General features: G+C 41.8%; 1 protein-coding gene across 4 annotated transcripts in view; it reads left to right on the forward strand.

The window, feature by feature from the left end:
• The window catches only part of LOC121545624 (synaptotagmin-2-like), a 91,675-nt gene that overhangs the window by 67,615 nt on the left and 7,599 nt on the right, over positions 1-16,461 (forward strand). For 3 of the 4 annotated variants that reach the window (XM_045209484.1, XM_041856306.2, XM_041856305.2), the window contains 4 exons: positions 7,636-7,852; positions 8,253-8,410; positions 12,128-12,265; positions 12,955-13,122. In XM_045209484.1, the coding sequence (XP_045065419.1) occupies positions 7,663-7,852; positions 8,253-8,410; positions 12,128-12,265; positions 12,955-13,122 (654 nt within the window). In that variant the 5' untranslated portion in view covers positions 7,636-7,662. The remainder of the gene's footprint in view (positions 1-7,635; positions 7,853-8,252; positions 8,411-12,127; positions 12,266-12,954; positions 13,123-16,461) is intronic. The other variant, XM_041856307.2, reaches the window with a different exon arrangement.

Consider the following 16,461-nt stretch of genomic DNA (forward strand, 5'->3'; position numbering starts at 1 on the left):
TACTAATCCTAAACCAATGGACTCTGAGGTGGTCTTTGAGACAGGTTAACACTAGTAGACAAGCGTGCCTTTGGGTTTGATGAGACAGGGCTAGGGCTGCGATGAGTCAGCTGGATACTGCCGCTCAATGCCTATTAATTTAATTGCAAGCTTTAATTAAAATAAATTACGGTTCCCTAATTGCAGACTAATACACTACTAGACTATTGGGGGCATTCAGTGTGGCACAAGCCCAGAAGGCTCCAGGTCAGAGTCAAACTGCAGTACACCATCTCTACATTGTCTTTAGCCCTTTGAATATGGGCACTCTACCATTTTGTTATAAAGGTTTTGTCTAAGATTTGACCATAGTCTCTTGACATTCGCTGAAAGCGCCCCAAAGCAGTGGATACATGCTTTGTTACTAGTGCCAAATGTAAAAGTCTGACTCTGTACTCATTATGGACTGAGCTAAGAGCTCAATAAACCTGCTGTGAGAATGACTGTTGTTTGCTGCATTATGGTTGTTGGCTGTATTAGTAGAACAGCTACTGTCTGAAGTACAGAGCTTTATTTAGATCACATTCCCCTAAAATATTGATTATTGGAGACAGATACATTGCTGCTGCAGATTAACTGACTGCAGATACTGTGTAGGAGGTTGCAGCGAAAAATACTGTCAAAGAAAGTAGGGCAAACACTTCAAACATTGAGCTAGCTATGTAAGAGGATTGCCTGTGAGAATGTCTCTCTCTGGCAGATAACACTTCAAATGTCACCTTTAGACATCATCGACCAAACACAGTGGACATGAATTAAACATAGTGATTTGTGACATATTCAGCAGCCAGCTGTCTTTGAAAGAAACCCAGATAAGTACCAAAGTGTTTTCCACTGTCTCTTGTACTGATGATACTGTATATTCAGTCCGAAAAATATCCAGAATGACTGCACTCATGAGACGTTTGTGGCAATCTCAACAACCAAATATTCGAAATAACTTAGTTTCAGAGCCAGTCAGTCCAGATCAGCCTCTCCATCTCTTACCACCCTCAGATGGTAAATAAGCAGAGGCAGCAGCCATTCTAGTAGTTTCACAGTAATCCTATTAAAACTTGTGCACAAACTAGGCCATTAAGGCTCTGGGAGCCCCCGGTCCATTTCAGCAGGGGTAAATTGCCTTGCCAAGGGAAGTAAAGAGTTTAAGAAACAAATCTGCACATAATATCTAATTGAAACGGCACCCCAAGCCTTTTCCGCTCAACTCCTCTCAGAGTCAGTTGAGATGCGTGGAAACTCAAGTTGGCCTGTTGGCTAGCATTCTAATGCAAAACAACATGGTCACGAAACAAATCAGCCAAAGTAGGCCTATAAGCCTAGTAAGTATAAGAGTTGTTCTATAGGAGGAGGGGCTAAATATGTTTAGAGTGAAGGCTTGGGTACTCAGTCGAATAAAGAACAACCACAATAGGCTATATCCAATAAGGGTGTTCTGTTCAACCTTACAATGTCTGTCTGGCTCCTAATTTAAGTTAATGTCCCTCTGTTCTTATAGGATTGGGATGATCAGCTCAAATAGGGGAGGGCATTGGTCAGGACTCCAGGAGCGAATCAACGTTACTACAGTCAATATTTATTCTATTCCCATTAGCGTAACCAAGACGCTCATGTTCGTTTATGATGTCGCCATGCTGTGCTGTGTCTTGGAGCAATTATTTCTGTCAACTTATTGCAATTAATTTGCGCCTAGAGTCGCTCAGTGCAATTTGGATGGATATAATTGTGTTAAAATGGAAAGGACAGATATGTACACCTCTCTAGAAAATACACAAATCTCATGCCAATAAAGGACTATCTGAGGAAAGGCTGTCTTGACTGTCTTCACCACTCAGTACAATTTCCATGTAGTAGAGAATGCAGGCTGGATCAGCTGTAGGTCATACCGACCTCCCATACAGTCCCAGATGGCAGGCAGGGGGCTGCTGTGCTGCAGGGGGCTAATGCTTCCATTGGGGTCATACATTACATCACCCTGTATCTCACAGAGCCCCCGTCAATGCTGTCAAACCTACCCTAACTGATAACCAACCAAGCTGACAACAACCAACCATCACTATGGCTGACCTTAGCTGAGCTAGCGGTCCTTGTGAATATAACAACCTTTTCACAATGCCCACCGTCCAATACTTAATTTACCGCCTGACTGCTCCCAGCATCCCAGCAACATTGCCCCCGAGCCACAGCCCACATGCTCCTGTGACCAATTATTCCTTTACACAAACTGACCATTTTGAGCTGAATATACAGAGGAATATAAACTGTATTTTCCATGGTTTAGACTGGTTTAGAATGATGTATTTTCCATGGTTTAGACTGGTTTAGAATGATGTATTTTCCATGGTTTAGACTGGTTTAGAATGATGTATTTTCCTTCCAAGTAGAGTAAAAGGGAGTATAATCTAAATGTTAGCTCACATCCGGACACAGACAGGGCACTGGCAAACAGCTGTGCAGGAGTGGGATGGAGGATGGAGGTGAGGTTGTCAGGGACCAGGCGAAAACAAGGAATGTGTACGTCCATTTGGCTGTAGGAGTGTGTTAATTAATTATAGTCAGGGAACTTGTTGTTGTGTAATGAAACGGCTGTACTACTACTGCTCAGTGGCCTCTGTCATCAGGTCATTTTCTAGTAGGACTGACCGGCGTGCTAATCAGCCCTCTGAGAAACAGAGACACGCTATGATGCATATAGATGGAGCTACTAACAGGCCAGGCAGGAAACTCCCTTCAGCATGGATGATGTTGTCACACTGCCAGTACTGTACTGTAGTATGTTAATCACATCCACTTCCTCCTCAGCATACTGTACATGTATTTCTTTAAGTGTATGTCTTAAGTATGTCATCATCCACAGACGGTAAAGTATGATCTCTGTAGCTATGTGATACAGTATGTTTTGGTTTGTTCTATGACCTTGCTTGACTGTGGTAGGGTAATTAGCTAAGCACCTTGCCCACGGGCATCTTTGAAGGGTTCAGAGGGATGAGTTTGGATTTCTTTGCCATTGACCTGTCTGGCCCATAATTACATTTCACTTTTGTTTAAGCTGGGTAATATGTTTGTCACGGATTCAGCCGAGGCTGCTCCTCCTCCTTGCTCGGGCAGTCTTCGGCGTTCGTCGTCCCCGGAGTACTAGCTGCTGCCGATCGATGTTTCGGTGTTTGTCTTGTTTGGTCTTTATTGTTTACACCTGTTTCCCATTATGTTGTATTGTATTCCCTATATTACGCCCTGTCTCTCATTGGTTATTGTGTGTGATTGTTCTTTGTCATTCCGGCAGTTGCTTTGGTGTACGGGTTATTGTGTTTTCCTCCCTGTTTGGAGGTTTGTTGTTTTTGCACTATATTTACTGTGTTCAGTAAAAGTACGTTGCCAGCCGCTCTGTGTCCTGCGTTTGACTTCGCTGACCGCATACACGCGTGACAATGTTAGCCAAGAGAACACCAGAACACACAAGGGAAACACAATGTTGTGTGTTTGCATGCATGTATGCGTGTGTGCGTGTGTGAGAGAGAGAAAGATGGATAGATAGAAAGAAAGATAGATATAGAGAGAGCTTTCTAGAGTCCACACTGAGGTGTTACTAGAATCTGCTTTATTCATGACTCAAGGGCTTAAAACCCCAAAAGAAAAATGACCTATAAATACTAAAACAAAGTAGTGCAGCAATTATATTATAATTACTGTAATACCTTCTCTCTACCATAGCAAGATACACCCCCATTACTAATGTACATGGTAATGACAATTGAACAGAGTGCCTCTTTATTGAAGTTTTCTGCCTAAGCTAGCTTTGCCGTCATTCGTCAGTAAAACAGTGTAAATATTGAACTGTAGATTATACAATGCTCCAACATTGAGTCTACCAAAACATTGTTGATTTGAAAAAGCCACGTTCCTCTCCTCTACTTACCGACAGTAATTCCCCTAGCATCCACATCTCAGCTGGTAGTTAGAAAAAATGCTGCAAACCAGAAATGAGCTGTATAATTTCCTACCTTTTGTGGTGTGATTATTTGAAGTCAACAACACAGTGTCAGAGAGCTGCTCTTTATTCCAGTCTGTTTATATGCAGTTGAAGAATACAGGCTAAGAGTCCTTGATTCCCATCCAAGTCTGAGGCAGTGTGCTTAGTGATAAGGGCCAGATCATACCAGGAACCATGTTGCTCAGGGATGTGGAGCACAGCCATTTTGTTTGAAGTTATGAGGAGAAGTAGAGGAGTCACTAACTAACAGTGAGAAACACACTGAGAGATGTGGCTCTACAGTTGATGCTGCTTCTTGTCACAGATCTGTAGCTAGTTGTTTAGTTGGTATATTTTTCATTTAAAGCAGCGAAAGTAAGTATTTGCAAATGTTTTGTTCATCTGATATGCTGCCTCTAAGGATATGTCTAGACAGAGTCAGTTTTACTTTAGAATTGTGACGGCAAGGTTTAGAAAAGCTCTGTCCAGACCAGTTGTATAGGCAAACAAGATTATTCATGGAAGACTGCATTTCATGTAGTATTTAGACAGCATATTCATGATAAGATATTGACCAGGCTATTGTACAAATATAGTTAGGACATTAAGGCAGAAGAAAGACGTTCTAAATATTGATATATTTGTTTGGCTATTTCTTTGGCTTGTGTTGTAAAGGAGGTATTTCTCATTGAATTTAAAGCCTCCTTCAAAGGGAAAACACCATGTATAATTAATTCACCAGGAGTGAGTGGTAAGAGCTGATCATAAAGCAGGGATAATGGCTGCCATGAAGCATTGGACTAACCCTGGTCCTCCAAGCCCTTCCACGGCCCGCCACCCTTCGACAGGAGAAGAGATAAAATGCTTCACCGCAACATCTCTGCCAATGTTAATTCAATTCTGCCTAGCCTAGTCTGCCATGAGGGTCAAACAGAAGGATAAATCTACCCGCCTTAGAGCCTGGCTGGCTGGTGATTATCACTGGGTTGTTGTTCACACAACCCAAACACCCAACACTAAGTCTTCACAGCCAAGAGTTGGACTATGATGACTGTTGTTGGCTGTGTGTGACACGTACCTCATGTTTAACAATGTCTGTCCCCTGATACAGTCCATCAAACTTTTGACATATCTGTTTTGTAACAGACATGTTTTGTAACAGACTTGCCCCACAGCCAATCAAACGCAGCATGCTATTTGTAAGAATTTGATTGGGTGGGTTTGCCTACACAGATGGAGGATCCACACTGATTCCCCCAGTGGCTGGATGTCAGCAATTACTAGCAATTCTGGGCAGAGCAACTACAGACAGGTCACCTCCCCTAACACCCCTGGCTTACAGGCTGGCTGAACATTCAAGGTCTTTGATGTTATTTTACATTGGCATTTAGAGCAGACGCTCTTATCCAGAGCGACTTGCAGTTATTCATCTTACGATAGCTAGGTGAGGATCACATATCATAGTCGTAGTAAGTACATTTTTCCTCAATAAATAAGTTATTTTATATGTGTGGTGGCGGGATGTGTAGTCCCGTGTAGCTCAGTTGGTGGAGCATGGCGCTTGCAACACCAGGATTGTGGGTTCGATTCCCACGGGGGACCATTATGAAAGAAGTATGAAAATGTATGCACTCACTACTGTAAGTAGCTCTGCATAAGAGAGTCTGCTAAATTACTAAAATGTAAAATGTCTTATTTAAGATACTCTGTGAAGTATCTACTGTATTTATACGATAGCTTTATACGATAGGGGTTTATTTCTAACTTAATGATAAACAGTACATGTCTAACATTTAATTAAACAAATGTGAGGGATGAATGGAGATTGTTTTAAAGGAGAACTTATCTTATAAAGGATAGATATATGTGTGTAAATGCATCTGAGCATCTATAAATGCAAGGCGCTATTATCATCCAAGGCAATTTGCTTGTGGAGGCTAGCTTGTATCAGATGCCGGGAGTCTGCAGTGGATTGGGGAATCTCCATTATGAGGTGTTATCTGAAACATCATTCCAGCAGGTGAATCGGATGAGAGAGGGCATAGCTGATGTCTAGCTCAGTTGGTAGAGCATGGCGCTTGCAACGCCAGGGTTGTGGGTTCGATTCCCATGGCGGGACCAGTATGGAAAAAGTATGAAAATGTACGCACTCACTACTGTAAGTCGCTCTGTATAAGAGCGTCTACTAAAATGTAAAATGTCTTATTTAAGATACTCTGTGAAGTATCTACTGTATTTCAACAAGATAGAATGTGTTTAAATGGAAGAGCAATGAAATCCAGACAGTTTCTGCCTCAAGAGTCTTCAGACAGAGCATTTAGGATGAGCAAGATGGTGGAGAAAGAGGAGAAACTATTAGGCGAGATGTCAGGGACAACACTGTTTACATGGGGTGTGACATGGATGGCATGATGGTACACCATAGCTCCTGTCTGTAGACTGAAAATCTTCCCCACAGAGAAAATCTTAATGTAATGTGGTCTTCCCCACAATGCAATTTATTTCTCCAAACATTCTTTAAAAAAAACACTATAGTGTTTGAATAGAATCCTAACTGACCGTTACTGTAGGGTACTGTATGTGTGTGGGTGAATTTCCCTCTTAAATGTTGCCGAAATGTGTTTTTAATACAACTATGGCTTTTATGACTCACTTCAAAAATGATTTGTTATCCCCTCATGGTCTTCTTTCGCTTAGCTAATTTAGTAGTTGCAGTCTTTCCGCAAGCCATTTGTCTTATGCAACATCAACTTGTATAACGTTGCAAACATACGTTATTCTATCGTCATACTACATTTATAACTAATTCTATTCCCCCTGAATAATATAAAGATGACCCTTTCTGTTGTCAACTTCATTAAATTATTCACATGCAGCAATAGAGACAGACAGGATCTCCGTCAGTGGAGCAGAGGATTGGCGATTGAGAAATTAGAAATCCTTTTTGTTTGCCCATATCGCAATGGCTTTAATGAAATCAGAGAGAGAAGTCACAGCCCCTCTCTGAATCTGACTCCAGCTCAATCTCTCATCACTTGACACAATGCTGCTCACACTCCGCTGCTGTTTGTCGCAGTTTGACTCCTAGCCCTGATAATAGCTTTGTGACAAAACAACTGTTTTGACCACGCACAGAGCCAGCATCAGAGAATGAAAGCTGTCTTTTGCTGGCTCTGGCACCTAACTTCACACTATTCATACTTCTACACTGTTTTGGCTCATGCATTCATGATGCAAAATGCAAAGATAGATACAATGTGCTGCTGAAAGGGAGCCACTGTACTGTAGTATTACATTTACATTTACATCATTTAGCAGACACTCATTACAAATGATGCACCTAAATAGTAACAGCCTTGCTCAATCATCAAGATTGTCCAGAATGTTAAGTACCTGTATGTGGATAAAGGCGAAAGAAACGCACACCTATTTAGGCGAGGTGCTGGCTGACGGCGTAAAACACTTCAAAAAGAAAAGGAAAGCCGCACACTCTAGGAGCTCAGATGCAATAATTTAATATCTTAATAACCAACGTTTCGACAGACAAGCTGTCTTCATCAGGGTATAATGAAGTACCTGTATGTGGCCTTCATGACTCAGTGTTAACAGCCCTCTTTCTCTATTCATAGGAACTGTGTTTGGCCTAGCCGTCTAGGATGAAGTGGAACCTGTTCAAGAAAAAGCCTGAAGCCATGGTCGGACCTGAGCCCACCGGGGCTGCTGTCTTAACTGTGGCCCCTGGCCCCGTGGCCTCCACCGCAGCTGACAATTCCACAGAGGCTGTCAAGAACGGCGACTTCGATGACATCAAGAATAAGTTCCTCAATGAGATCGACAAGATCCCACGTGAGTGCCTGTCTGGTGAGGGGCTGGACGTTGCACAGCAACTAACACCCAGACCTGTCCAGATGAGATTGCATTACTTTTATTGATAATACTCTAAAAACAATGGCTTTGGAATTAGATCTGTTCTCCCCCTGAAGCCATTGACATCCCCATTATGCCATTATTCTGAATCGATCAGGTGATGTTGTTCCTAATGGAATCTAATTCCATGGAATCTAATTTGCACCAAATCTAATTGTTAGCTAAGCTAGCGCCTCTATACAATGACTTTGGCCTCTCATATCAATCAGCAGGGGGAAATCATTGGTTGGTCAACTGTCAAACCATTCTCTTTTTATGTTATGTGTTTCTTTGCGTATGTGTTTGTGTGTGTGTGTTTGCGTTTGTGTGTGTATCTCAGTGCCCTCATGGGCCATCATCGCCATCGCTGTGGTAGCTGCTACCCTGATTCTCACCTGCTGCTTCTGCATCGTTAAGAAGTGCTGTTGCAAGAAGAAGAAGAACAAGGGCAAGAAAGGGAAGGGTGAAATGGGCATGAAGAACATGAAAGGAGGAGAGGTATGTTGAACCCTGGGGGAGCGGGGTATTGTCATGAAGGAGGACCCTGTCATGAATTTCACACAAGCTAACTTAGGCCTACATTGCCTTAAAGCTATAACTACAAGAGAGCTGCTAAGCTTTAAAGATTGTGGATGCTTAACCTGAGGAATATTTACCAAATAATACATCCCCAGAAAAACTATTTTGTTGTGAATGTAATTTGGTCTGGACCAAATCGTAAAAGGAATATTTTTTTCTAATTGAATAAATGGATAATTCCGACTTGAAAATAATAATTGTATAGTTATAAAAACATAAGAAATAAGATGTCAACAAACACCCAACAAAAAGTTGCTCTTTCAGTAGAATATTTGTCAATAGCAGCATAGAGGACCTATTGTCCCCTAATTGATAACCACATCACTGAAAATAGAGCCATGTCTAGACATTTAGAATTCATAGCAATTTAAATATTTTGTAGATAATTTAGCCCATCATTGAACTGTCAAAATCTCTAGAAAACAATCTCACTTCCTTCTTAATTTCTTGTTGTTAAATATTGTGTATTTGTCAGAAATGTTTAGTCCTGCTTTCTCTTGTGCATTGGGACCTGGGTGAAAAATGACACAGCTGAACTCTTTTGTATGGGGGAATTATACTATTGTTGATGGAATATAAAGCTTACCAATTACATGTAGCACAAAACTGCCACTGCAAAATTCTAATTCTAAACAGTCCATAGTGGTAATGTGGGGCTAAATGTTCTAGTCTAGTGCACCGTAGATCATTTTATGAAGTACATTATGAGTAATTTAATATTCAACAACAGCAACATCCAAGAACTGATGGAGTTCATTAAAACACAGTGCCCCTGTAGAGCTTGGAGGGGAGTATGATTATGTTAATGACTACAGTTACTGTCTCAGTGGGGTTCTAGCACTGTGTCATTTTCCCTCGGTCCTATCGTGTAGTCGTTGATTCTGCCTCTGCTCTAATTTCCCTCTCTGGTGTCTGCTGTGAGTTCAATCTCTTCCTTTCTCTCTGCTCTCCTCCTCCTCCTTCCTGCTTTGTGTCTTATGTGTGCTCCGTGTATCTTGACTGTGGTGGACTTCTCTGCCTACGGTAGGTCTGACGGCACGCGGCGCCCCTCTCTGGCCGCTCTGTGTAAGCGCAGACCAGGGCAGAGGGAAAGGTGGGGGTGGGCTGGGCTTGTGGAAGGGGATTGGCGATGATGACAATGGATGCTATGGCTTTCTAAGTCTTGCAAGCTTAGGTGCTGCGGGTGCTTGAGGGTGTAGCTATGGGAGCGATTAAGCTGCTTCGCAAGTCCACTGATTTGATATGCAGCCTCACCGACTACCATGATGATGTCTTGAGTATCCATGGAGAGGTTGCAATTTGGGAAAATATTTTTTTTTAAACTATACGACCTCTGAAGTGGAAATATTTGAAACGGTTTTGAAATGAACGTGAAACTCATCCTATGGTTGATGAATGATGATGAGTGCACTGAGGCAACCCAGTAGAGATCACTAACATGCATGTGCAAAGGGTGAGGTTGGCTATTTGTCAAATAATGGGTGAAACTTTACCTCATTGAGATCTTTGAACGTTTCCACAATCGTGTTAACTAATCAAGCACATTATTGTGCATAGTAATTATCACTACAAGTCACTTACAGTAACTATAATACAAGTATTTTCCATGCTCTGCTTTGAGTGTGAAATTCATGTCATTTCTACATCCTAAATTCAGCTGTGCAAACATGCTCAGAGATCAAGGTGAGATAAAGAGGTTTGTATCTCTTGACAAAGATCAACACAAGCCCTTTCAGTAGGTACCATTGAATGGCCACAACTTGACTTGAGAGTAACTATCCTGGATGACCCATGATGCTGCTGACCAATTAGGTTTTAGTCAACGTTTCCCTTCCTCCCTGGAGCAGTGGTGTTAGTGGAAAAGAATGGTGGGCCAGAAAGTTTGATCAATGGTTAAAATGTGAGCCACATTTGACTTCTCTTTAGACAGCATGATTAAAATGTAAACCCCAGAGGTAAGTACACCAATTGACCGCATAGATTTGGATTTCATAATTCCATGAATGAGCTCACAAACGAAAGTCCTGACAATGGGGGCATACTTTCGGACATACCATTCGGTAATCCTTGAATCCCACTGCATGTTTGGTATGATTTAGACTGGAACTCTCCAAAATAGCATGACTTCACATGGCTGTGAAATTTTCACGTACACAGTTTTTCAGGATTGCAAAGCATGCAATCTTGACTACCAAGATTATTACTGACATTGATACATTACTTACATGTATATCAGAAGACTATAAGAGACTGAAAACAACTGAGTCATTTCATCTACATTTTGCTCTCTATAAAGACTACTATATTCTCCTGCATTGTGTGGCCTGGCATGCTCGAATGCAAAGCATTTACCACAACAAATTTACAGAATGCCACTATAAGGAGATGGAGTGTGTGTGTGTGTGTGTGTGTGTGTGTGTGTGCGTGCGTGCGCGTGTGTTTGAATAGTAGGTGAGTTTTTATACGAGCGCTTTTGTGAGTGAGTGTGTGTGGGCTTGTGTGCTTACGTATGCTTGTTGCTGGTTAAAAGTATGCTCAGTTAATGTGAGGTATATACAGTATGTAAGGCTGTGTATGCAAGGGTGAATATAGTATGTAGAATACAGTGTCTGTGTGAATGTGCTAGTAATTGGGTGGGTGTTTGTGTCTGTGAATGTGTGTTGTGTATGGATGGGTGTCTGTGTTTTAGAATACAACGTAGAATGAGCTGCAGACTGCCCCGGTTCCTCTTCCAGGGTAAGCTCTGCGGTGAATAGCATGGCCCTACTAATTTACATATTGTGCAGTTTGTGTGTCATGGACAATATTTAAAAATGAATATTCAAACAAATCCCTTAAAAGAGTCAGTAATTCTACCATGGTGTCATGGTTAGCTATTTTATTAATTGTATGATCATATGAACTGACAATGGGATTTGTAAATGTTCCCAATAACTATAGATACTGTACAATACATCTGTAACAAGTATTGTGTATTAGCAGAAGTTATTAGCTCATATCTGCTGTAGATAAGTGTTGCTTTTTCAGTAATTACGATGATTATGTCAGTGGAGGTGTAATCACTGAAGGACATTTTGTGGTATATTTGACTCTTATCACTCTATTGTTAGAGTGTTGTAATGGGCTAGATTTTCAACGTTTCAGAAGCAAGAGTAGTTACAGGGATCACTATCTCAGATCTGATCCAATCTATAGTACATGTATGCCTAAAGGATGCTTTTATCTGATCTATAGGGTGCCCAGCATTTGTCCTGCCTGGGGCTACCCCTGTAGCAAACTGACTATATATTGACTGTTTTACTTCACATGTTCTTATTTTTACATTCAGTATATCCCTCTATTTCTCTCTCTGTCAATGACTATACAGTAAATAATGAATGATGAATATAGAGTGCAAAAGCAAATGGTGTCACCCAAGGAATAGTGAAATCAAGTCATGTTGCAACTAAGGTCATCGATAAAAAGATGTGCACACTGCACTGGTAACATCTGGGTAAGCAAGCAGGGGGTAAGTGGCAGGTAGATGGCTGCTGTGACTAACCAGACTACTGAAGAATAACCTATAGGTGTTTTTTACTCTCTCTGTTCAAATGTCTGACGCCCCCTCTGCCCCCTCCTGCCCCCTTGTCATTTCAGAAACAGGACGATGATGATTATGATGAAGATGATGCTGAGACTGGTATGACTGGAGACGAGAAAGAGGAAGAGGTGAAGGAGAAAGAAAAGCTCGGGAAGCTTCAGTACTCCATAGATTACGACTTCCAGGACAACAAGGTGGGTGTTTTGACTTGAGAAGATGGCTTTCTTACGACCCAGGAGCTTAAATATACTATTTTACTGTGTTGGGAAAAAGTAAAAAAAATAAGCTTTAGTGTGCAAACTGCCTTTAGTCCAGTTAGTTTTCCACATCACTGCTTTCAAAGCAATGGATTTTTGCCATTTGCTGAGTGTTTTTTGCCTCCAAAAAATGCAGCTTTGAGTGAATATGTCTTGGTTGGGCAAAAGCCAAGGACAGCTGTAAATGTGAACTTGCTGACACTAAAGGATTGATTCAACCCATCATTCTACAGTTATGCTTTCAAGATCAAATCAGTCAAACTTTTACCAAGGGTTAGGGTTAACCCATTCCTTGTTTGTGTTATATAAGCAACGTATGACTGGATTTCCTTGACCTGATACGCAGCATTTGCTCCATCCTCGTACTCTTCTGTGGAGAATCTTCTTTGTTCACTGAGACCTTGAGGACCTCACAACAGACCAAAGCATCGTTATCATGTTCATCGTAATGTGTTATACAAGCATAAAGCAAAGGCTTTCTTTGATCTGTTCAAATAAATATCTGTTCCGATAACAGTGGGTTAAACTGTGGGTTGTCTCTGGAACTGTGAAAGGACACTGTCTGGGTACATAGTGCATTGAGGCAGATTGACTGATCTCTTTGACCCTTGACCTCTGACCCCTAGCTCACAGTGGGCCTCCTCCAAGCAGCTGATCTCCTCTCCATGGACAGCGGTGGCACCTCTGACCCCTATGTCAAGGTCTACGTCCTCCCAGACAAGAAGAAGCATTTTACCACCAAGGTGCACAAGAAGACGCTGAACCCTACCTTCAATGAGACCTTCATCTTCAAGGTAGGCTACTGTACTTTGATCTCTCTCTCTCTCTCTCTCTCTCTCTCTCTCTCTCTCGCTCTCTCTTTCTTCTATACCGTATATCAGAATTATAAAGATAAATCTAATAGACCTAAGCTGTGGTAGATGACCAGACCATAACTCCTGCCATATAGCCAGTTACCCAAAGTCTGATGCATCAGCTATGCTCTCTCTCTCATCCGATTAATCTGCTGGACTGATGTTTCAGATAACACCTCATAATGGATATTCCCCAATCCACTGCAGACTCACGGCATCTGATACCAGCTAGCCTCCACAAGCAAATTGCCTTGGAGGATAATAGAGTCAGCGCCTTGCATTTATAGATGCTCAGATGCATTTACACACATATATCTATCCTTTATAAGATTAGTTCTCCTTTAAAACAATCTCCATTCATCCCTCGTATTTGTTTAATTAAATGTTAGACATGTACTGTTTATCATTAAGCTAGAAATAAATCCCTATCGTATAAAGCTATCGTATAAATTCCATATATCTGGTAATATCTGAAGTTCAAAGAAATGATTAGATGATTTATGAACTATGAATTACAAGCTATTCTTCAGGTATTGTGTAACTACTGTCTTATGTGTACGGTATATATACAGTGGGGAAAAAAAGTATTTAGTCAGCCACCAATTGTGCAAGTTCTCCCACTTAAAAAGATGAGAGAGGCCTGTAATTTTCATCATAGGTACACGTCAACTATGACAGACAAAATGAGAATTTTTTTTCCATAAAATCACATTGTAGGATTTTTAATGAATTTATTTGCAAATTATGGTGGAAAATAAGTATTTGGTCAATAACAAAAGTTTCTCAATACTTTGTTATATACCCTTTGTTGGCAATGACACAGGTCAAACGTTTTCTGTAAGTCTTCACAAGGTTTTCACACACTGTTGCTGGTATTTTGGCCCATTCCTCCATGCAGATCTCCTGTAGAGCAGTGATGTTTTGGGGCTGTCGCTGGGCAACACGGACTTTCAACTCCCTCCAAAGATTTTCTATGGGGTTGAGATCTGGAGACTGGCTAGGCCACTCCAGGACCTTGAAATGCTTCTTACGAAGCCACTCCTTCGTTGCCCGGGCGGTGTGTTTGGGATCATTGTCATGCTGAAAGACCCAGCCACGTTTCATCTTCAATGCCCTTGCTGATGGAAGGAGGTTTTCACTCAAAATCTCACGATACATGGCCCCATTCATTCTTTCCTTTACACGGATCAGTCGTCCTGGTCCCTTTGCAGAAAAACAGCCCCAAAGCATGATGTTTCCACCCCCATGCTTCACAGTAGGTATGGTGTTCTTTGGATGCAACTCAGCATTCTTTGTCCTCCAAACACGACGAGTTGAGTTTTTACCAAAAAAGTTCTATTTTGGTTTCATCTGACCATATGACATTCTCCCAATCCTCTTCTGGATCATCCAAATGCACTCTAGCAAACTTCAGACGGGCCTGGACATGTACTGGCTTAAGCAGGGGGACACGTCTTGCACTGCAGGATTTGAGTCCCTGGCGGCGTAGTGTGTTACTGATGGTAGGCTTTGTTACTTTGGTCCCAGCTCTCTGCAGGTCATTCACTAGGTCCCCCCGTGTGGTTCTGTGATTTTTGCTCACCATTCTTGTGATCATTTTGACCCCACGGGGTGAGATCTTGCGTGGAGCCCCAGATCGAGGGAGATTATCAGTGGTCTTGTATGTCTTCCATTTCCTAATAATTGCTCCCACAGTTGATTTCTTCAAACCAAGCTGCTTACCTATTGCAGATTCAGTCTTCCCAGCCTGGTGCAGGTCTACAATTTTGTTTCTGGTGTCCTTTGACAGCTCTTTGGTCTTGGCCATAGTGGAGTTTGGAGTGTGACTGTTTGAGGTTGTGGACAGGTGTCTTTTATACTGATAACAAGTTCAAACAGGTGCCATTAATACAGGTAACGAGTGGAGGACAGAGGAGCCTCTTAAATAAGAAGTTACAGGTCTGTGAGAGCCAGAAATCTTGCTTGTTTGTAGGTGACCAAATACTTATTTTCCACCATAATTTGCAAATAAATTCATTAAAAATCCTACAATGTGATTTTCTGGAAAAAATATTCTCAATTTGTCTGTCATAGTTGACATGTACCTATGATGAAAATTACAGGCCTCTCTCATCTTTTGAAGTGGGAGAACATGCACAATTGGTGGCTGACTAAATACTTTTTTCCCCCACTGTATGACTATAATTTCAGCAACCATGAATACCCTCAAGCGTCCCAATGTCAGAATCTAATTAAAGCTACAGTCTGTGTGTGTGTGTGTGTGTGTGCGCGCACATCTGTGCGCATATGAAGGAGATCAGATGTATAGACTATTCATTAAACTAGATTCTGGCTGGAGAATGTGATTGGAAATCAGAGCTTGGCCAGTGATAAAGCAGAACTTTTGAAGCCTATGAGCTGAGCTGATCTGAGCAGGGGATAGGATGGGATGGCAATCCAGTTAAAGGAGAACGCCACCTCCCTTCCTTCCGTCTGACTGCTGACAGGGCTGTACTGTTCGGTTCTGCTGAGTGAGCAGCGCACAACTTAGGCTGGCTCTGGCCCTCTGTTCCTGTTCTCCCACTAATCATCCCCACACGCCCATCATTTCTCTGGGGGCAGAGAGAGCATTAGCTCCCATTTGTATTTGTATTTATTATGGATCCCCATTAGCTGCTGCCAAGGCAGAAGCTACTCTTCCTGGGGTCCAGCAAAATTAAGTCAGTTATACATTTTAAAAAACATTACAATACATTCATAACAGATTTCACAGCACACTAAGTGTGTGCCCTTAGGCCCCTACTCCACTACCACATATCTACAACACAAAATCCATGTGTACGTGTGTTTATAGAGCGTATGTTATCATGTGTGTGTATGTATGTGTCTGTGCCTATGTTTGTGTTGCTTCACAGTCCCCGCTGTTCCATAAAGTGTATTTTTATCTTCTTTTTTAAAAATCTGATTCTACTGCTTGCATCAGTTACCTGATGTGGAATAGAGTTCCATGTAGTCATGGCTCTATGTAGTACTGTGTGCCTCCCATAGTCTGTTCTGGACTTGGGGACTGTGAAGAGACCTCTGGTGGCATGTCTTGTGGGGTATGCATGGGTGTCTGAGCTGTGTGCCAGTTGTTCAAACAGACAGCTCGGTGCTTTCAACATGTCAACACCTCTCACAAACACAAGCAGTGATGAAGTCAATCTCTCCTCCACTTTGAGCCAGGAGAGATTGACATGCATATTATGAATGTTTGCTCTCTGTGTACATCCAAGGGCCTCTTTGTGGCACCTGACCACA

Source organism: Coregonus clupeaformis, chromosome 30 (assembly GCF_020615455.1).
Source record: "Coregonus clupeaformis isolate EN_2021a chromosome 30, ASM2061545v1, whole genome shotgun sequence".
Classification (NCBI taxonomy): domain Eukaryota; kingdom Metazoa; phylum Chordata; class Actinopteri; order Salmoniformes; family Salmonidae; genus Coregonus; species Coregonus clupeaformis.